The 6,232-nt window shown below is 61.0% G+C and overlaps 1 protein-coding gene across 1 annotated transcript; it reads right to left on the minus strand.

The window, feature by feature from the left end:
* Nucleotides 1-1,695: 1,695 nt before the first annotated feature.
* Nucleotides 1,696-6,232, minus strand: LOC105472351 (neurexophilin 3). Its single transcript, XM_011725506.3, has 2 exons — nucleotides 5,772-6,232; nucleotides 1,696-3,461 (listed from the first exon to the last, which is right to left on the minus strand). Exons 1-2 carry the CDS (start codon nucleotides 5,823-5,825, stop codon nucleotides 2,757-2,759), a joined length of 759 nt encoding a protein of 252 aa, XP_011723808.1. The 5' UTR covers nucleotides 5,826-6,232; the 3' UTR covers nucleotides 1,696-2,756.

Below are 6,232 nucleotides of genomic sequence, written 5' to 3' on the forward strand. Positions count from 1 at the left end.
GAGGGCTATTCCAAAGAATTAAGGTTTGGGAGGAAATCTGTTAGCAAAGTCCTAGCTGAGGAGAGCAGCCAGGTTACTGGGGAAGGCGGAAAGGAGAGCTGAGGCGGCAGAGTGTGCATGAGGGTGAAATGAAGTTATTAAAATGAATCCATCCCTGGTGCAGGCAGAACTGTGTGCCAGGCAGGCCAGGCCCTCCAGCTGTCGGCAGCATCTGGCTCTCCACAGGAGGAGAGGAACAGGAGGGGGGTCAAAGTGCCCCCAGGTGCCTGCTGAGAGTTCAGCCAGGGCAGGCAGGGAGGGCACCCAGGGCCTCTGGCCCCATTGTTCCCTCCTTCCTGCAGTCTCCACGGCGCTGTGGGAGGCTGAATGGCATCCAGTGGGCATCCATGGGTGGGCTGCTCCAGTGCCAGCAGCCTCAAGCCTCCAGGGTCGGGAGCGGAGGGTGGTCTGGAGGCGGGGTGTGTCTCTCACGTCTCTGTCTCTGCTCAGGAGAGACGGCCCCTGAAAGTATGGTGTGGGGGAAACACGCTGGGTCACTTCTTACAAGGTGGGCTGTAACTAGATGGCTTCTCAGCCCCGCCTAGCTCTGTGCTGCAGTATGAGGGGACCGGTTTGCGCTGAGCGCTGGTGGGCAGGGGTGAAAGGTGGGGTCTGGCAAGACCATCTTACTTTGCTACCAGGACTCTCCTCTCCTCAAGAGGGCCCCAAGGGCCCTGAGTGCTGCCCTCCCAAGAGAACTGACTTAGAATGACCTCCACAAGGCACTGTGACCTTGGTAGTGTCTTTCCTTCACAGAGCCCCAAAGGGCCCAAGTAACTCCCAGACGAGGTGCCACTGGCAGCCGGCCATTCTGACGCCTCTTACTAGCTGCGGGAGGGGAGCGACTGATGCAGGCCCTGTGTCCACACCCACTCCAGCCTGTTCCTTCACTGGCATGTGGTCAGACTGCAAACCCAATACAATACCCCGGGATCTCTGAAAGGCCCCCTCCCTAGGAGAAGCAGATGGAAATTACAGCTGGGAGAGCGCCTCCGAGGTATCTCCCCATCCTGCGGAGCCATAGCCAGAGATGAACTTCACGGTCCTTTGAGTGGGTCTCCCAGCGTGGGCCCTGGAGCAGCAGCATCAGCACAGACCTGGGCACTCATTAGAAATTCTGATTCTTAGGCCCCACCCAAGCCTGCTGAATTAGAAACGTGGGTAGGACCCAGAAATCTGTGTGTCAGCAAACCCTCCGGGTGATCTGCGTTTGAGAACCCCTGGTCTGGGCAAGCCCTTCATGTTATAGAGGAAGAAACAAAGAAAGCCAGAGAGGAGAATGGACATGGCCAAGGCCACGCAGCAAAATGACGGGGCTAGGACCCTGCTGGGTCTGCAGATGGCAGTTCAGGGAGGACACCAAGGAACACCCTCATTGGCCCATTCTACCTGCTAGCTCTCCCTCCTCGAGCTGTTCTTGAAGATGCTACGCCCTCCTCTAGCACCAAGCCCAGCGGGTTTACTCAGGTTTCCTCGTGTGGGATCAGACAGCTTGGAACGGGGGCTGGAGAGGGAAGCCCTGAGCCCTCAGCAAGCATCAGCTCCAAGGGCGGTTGGAGCCCTGCCACTTGGGTCTCCAGCAAATGTTCTGTGGCCATCAGAGAAATTCTTGCTGGACCAAGGGATGCCTGAGGCCCTTTCCTTGGACAATTCTGACTCCAGTGCCCCGGGGCAAGCTTTATTTCCTGCTCCAAGAACATGGTTCTGCACACAAAAGTCAGCAATCAGTGGTTTACAAGACTTCCCTCCCCTCCCCCCACCCACAGATAGACACACAGAACAGATCCAGCACATGCTCTGCGGCCTGGCCCCGCCCCACCCATGCCCACTGCTGAGAGGGCAGCGCCATCCAGATCCGGGAGAACCCCAGTCTGACAGGCGAGGCTGACTGTTGAGGGACCCCTCTCCAGGACATGGATGCTCCCAGAGGAGCTAGCAGAGGGTGGGGTGGAAGAGGGACACACAGCACATGGATGGGCTGTGGCCTTAGTGCTGGGAGAACCACCGTCGTCCTGTCTTAGCTTAAGGATGGGTGTGCCATCAGCAATGGGTGGTAGAGGGGAAGCGCTGGCAGAAGAGGGAATTTTGGAAAGGGGTGGCCTGGCTGGAGACAGAAGGTCAATCTGTCAAGACATCAAAGACCCCAGGGTCACCACTTCAGCCTCATGCCATGCTCAGCACAGGACAAGGGGCTCAGGGCTGCCCACTAGGCAGGGCTGGAGAGCTCCTCTGGCCCCACCCCACCCTCCTGACTGGCTCCTAGGAAGCCCTGTCTCAGCCATCCATCCTAAGTTGACAGGCTGTCCACACTGATGAAATCTCCCCATCCCTGTCGCTGTCCTTCCTCAGGATGGCAAGAACCAAGGGCTTAGGTTCCTCCCATGACTCTGGGACCACACTGATCGGCCTGCCCACAGGCCTCGGGGATCCAGCATCTCTGTGGCTCCGTGGCAAACCCCTGTGAGGCTGCACAGAGAGCCCGCTCCTCCTCCAGTGCTCCTGTGATCTAGTCACACCACAGCTTCGGGTTGGGGCCAGCACTTGGGACCCTTTCTCTGCCACTTGAGACTTGGCCCTGGCCCCACTTGGCATCTCTTCCTCTCCACCCCCCTCCCTGCCTGAGGCCCAAGCCCTTCCCTGCCCGGTGTCCGGATGGTCTCCTGCATGGGCAGGCCTGTCCTTCCAGCCCTGGCCTGGCCTCTGTGGCCTGCCCCCGGTCACCCAGACGGGTAGTAGGGGGTATCACTATGGTAGTTGTAATCTGGGCACACCTTCTGGACCAGCCGATAGTCCGTGCTGTAGAAGGCGATGTAGACACAGACGACTTTGAAGGGCTGGGAGCAGCTCCAGGTGGCTGAGCTCTGAGCGTGATCTCGGGAGCAGATCTTGGCTGGGTCGTGGGTGCAAAGCGAGGTCCGGCGGCCCCGTTCTACCTTCTCCCACTCCATCCGGCAGTTGAAGATTTTGGAGGCCTTGGCTTCAATGAAGATCTGCTGTTCCTGGTGGAACTCTACAGCTTTACTGGGGGGCACGAGGCTGATGGAGATGTTGCCCTGGCCTGTGGCATTGTGTCGGAAGTGGACGCTGAAGGTCCCGTTGCCATGGTCCACAATCTTCCCTGTGACTAGCAGGTTCAGGGCCACCGTCTTGATGTTGGAGTAGAAGTCGCCCCAGCCAAAGATTTTCTTCACCTTGGCTGAGGGTGGGGGACTGTGATTCGGGCGGTTGGGGGGCTGCCCAAGAATGCCCCAAGCCTCCCCAGGTGGGGCCAGCAGCCCTAGGACAGTGGCATTGGCCATGGGGCGGGACTTAGGTGAGATGTGGCCCCGCTTCCGAGGCACCCGGGGCCGGGGCTGGCCCTTGTGGTCATCACGCTCAGGGTCCTCTGAGCCGGGAGGACCATCATCCTGGCCACAGATGACCTATGGAGGGAGTTGTGAGTACAGTAAGAGCCCTGTCCCTGGAGGTCCACCACCCCCACCACCAGCAGCACCCCTGTCCCTGCCACTTCACTCTGACCTGGGTGAAGAGCTCCTGCATGTTGTCCACTGAAGCTGGGGGGCAAGTGTACACTCTAGCTTGTGTACATCTCAGGTTCTGACAGTTGGGTCAGCCTGCCCCCCATGTCCTTTCCTCACTGTCCTGTCTTGGCCACTATTCAAAGTCTCAAAGACTGACAGTAATTCTCTCCAGTGGACTGTGGCACCAGGGACAATGGCTCCTACCCCTAGGGAGTCCCCAGTCTGATGGGGGAAGCCCAGCTTCTGATCTTGGGGACCCCCCATCTAATTGCAGAAGTATCATCCCTGTGCTGACAGAGCCCCCAGTTTGATAGGAGGTAGGATCTCTGCCTCTGTGAAATCCCCAGGCTGATGGGGGAGGCATAGTCTCCGCTCTCAAAGAGCCCTGAGTCAGATAGGGGAGCACCATCCTTATCCTGGGAGAGCCCCTGGTTTGACAGGAGAGGCTAGCCCCTGCCTTTTGGGACTTCCTAGTCTGTTGGGTAAGACACTGTTCCTACCCTAGGATAATTTCTACCCTTGGATGCAAAGAGAACCACCAGACAATGGAATAAGAAAGCAGAACACAGTATAATTCTCAAGCACGAATATAGTTTAGGTTTGGCAAGAGGACTAGGGGAGACCCGAGTGAATGCCACACTCAGGATGGCCATGGGAATGGAAAGCCAAACACCTCTCCAGGGGACACTGAGGATGACATGCCAAGATGTTACTTGGATTCTGAGGTAGGAGTTCTTATCCCCATTTCACAGATAAGGACACTGGGGCTCAGAGTTTAACACTACAAGGCTGAGTTCACATAGGGTCAGCCCTTCCGTTACACTGCACACTCCTGGCCTCACAGATCAGATGTGTCTTTTTGAAAGGGTTTTTACCCAGGCGCCATCCGCCTCTGGAATCTGCAGGGGCTCATCCTCCCTCTGCTGGATCAGCTATGGTGACAACCCACACCTGGGGAGATTCCTGGAGGCGCCACAGGGAGAGTGGGACAGCAGTGGAGGGCATCAGGGGGTTGACAGGGCTTCCTGAGGGCGCAGCCTGGCTGCGTGTTTGCTCAGCATTTGAAAGCAACCACTCTCCCTAGGTGTCTTTACTACCAGCACCAGGGGCATCTGGATTTGGCGGTGACACTGGGGTGGGGACAGTAGGGCTCCAAGGGGCTGTGGGCTCCTCATGCCTGTGTTCTGGTCTGGGTGGTGCCGGCAGCTGTGTGCTGTGGCCGAGTCTGTCTCTGTCCCACAGTTCAGGCTGGCCCTGACTGCCAGGCCCCAGAGGTGGGGTAGAGGGACGGCTAGGAGAGGAGGCTCGGGGACTGGGTCCAGGGCTGCAGACCTGTAGGTACTTGTTCCTGGGGATCACGGCTGAGTGGCTGGAGGGTAAAGCTGGGGCCGTGAGAAGGGAAGGGCTCTTCCCACCGTGGCATGGGGCGGTGGCAAGGGGCTTGTTGATTAAGGGGGCAGGTCCAGATGCGGGGCTGAGGCTTCTCCACGACAGTATTGCGGGGAGGGTTGGCGGGCGCTCGGTCGGAGGGGAGTTAAGCCCCTGGGCTGGGTTCGGGGAGGGGTTCCCCGGCGCCGTGGGTCGCCGAGAAGCCGCGGAGCCGGCGCACGGGGAGCGGGCTCTGGGCGCTCAGCTCAGCTGCTGCGAGCGCCCGGGGCGGGAGCCGCCTGCCCAGGTCCTGTGGGGCTCCGGCTGCGCGCAGCCAGGAGAGGAGAGGAAAACAACAGGCGGGGAGGGAGGGAGCGGGAGGGAAGGCGGGAGGGAGGGACGCGGGGGCCGCCCCCCGCCTGGACCGGCTCCGCGCTCTGGGGGACCCAGAACCCGGGGCTCTCGGAGTACCGGAGGTCAGGGGAAAAGCCTGCAGGTCACGACCCGCGCCCCATCGCCCCCACTTCCGCGGTCCTGAGGCTCCGGGAAGGGGTCGGGTAACCCCGGCGACCCCGCTCCGGGCCTTTTTCCGAGCGCCAGTCGCACCTCCAGCCACCCGCCGCGGAGTGGGTGGGCCAGCCAAGCACCCTCTTCCCGCCCCTATTAACCCTATCTGTCCAGTCTCCGGCCTCGGACCCGCCCTCTCCCCCAGCCTCCAGTCTTCCCCGCCATCCCCGGGATGTCGGGGGAAGGGAGAAAGTTTCAGGGCTCGCAAGCTTCCCGCGCTCTCCCCTGATCCTCCGGGCCCCCGCCCCTCTGCGCAGCTCCCCGCGGACCACTCACCAGATAGAGGCTACCCTGCACCAGGAACACGAAGCAGCAGCGAGTCAGTTGCATCTTCCTCCTCCGCTCTCGTCCCCTCGTTCTCCTCTTCTCTTTACGGGGTCCCAGGCCTCTTCGTCCCCTTCCTGCTCCTTCAGGCGCGCCGTCCCATGCTCCAGTCCCCGGCGGCCCGCGGCCCTCCCCTCAGCCGGTCGCCCAGGGCCGACCCCGCCCCCTTCGGTCCAGCTGTGCAGCCGCCGCCCCCTTCCCCTGGTCCAGCTGCGCGCGGCGCGGCCCCCACTCGAGGTCCCAGATGTGCGCCCCGAGCGCCTCGAAGGGCTCCAGCTGCGCCGTGGCTCTGCTGCTCCAGATCTGCGCTCGGCGCCCCGCTCGGCTCCAGCGGCGCCGCTCTCGCCCAGATGTGCTAGGGACCTGCGCGCGCGCCCGTCCTTGACGCTAATTCCCCCGACCAGGCTGCTCCA

Source organism: Macaca nemestrina, chromosome 17, assembly GCF_043159975.1.
Source record: "Macaca nemestrina isolate mMacNem1 chromosome 17, mMacNem.hap1, whole genome shotgun sequence".
NCBI lineage: Eukaryota > Metazoa > Chordata > Mammalia > Primates > Cercopithecidae > Macaca > Macaca nemestrina.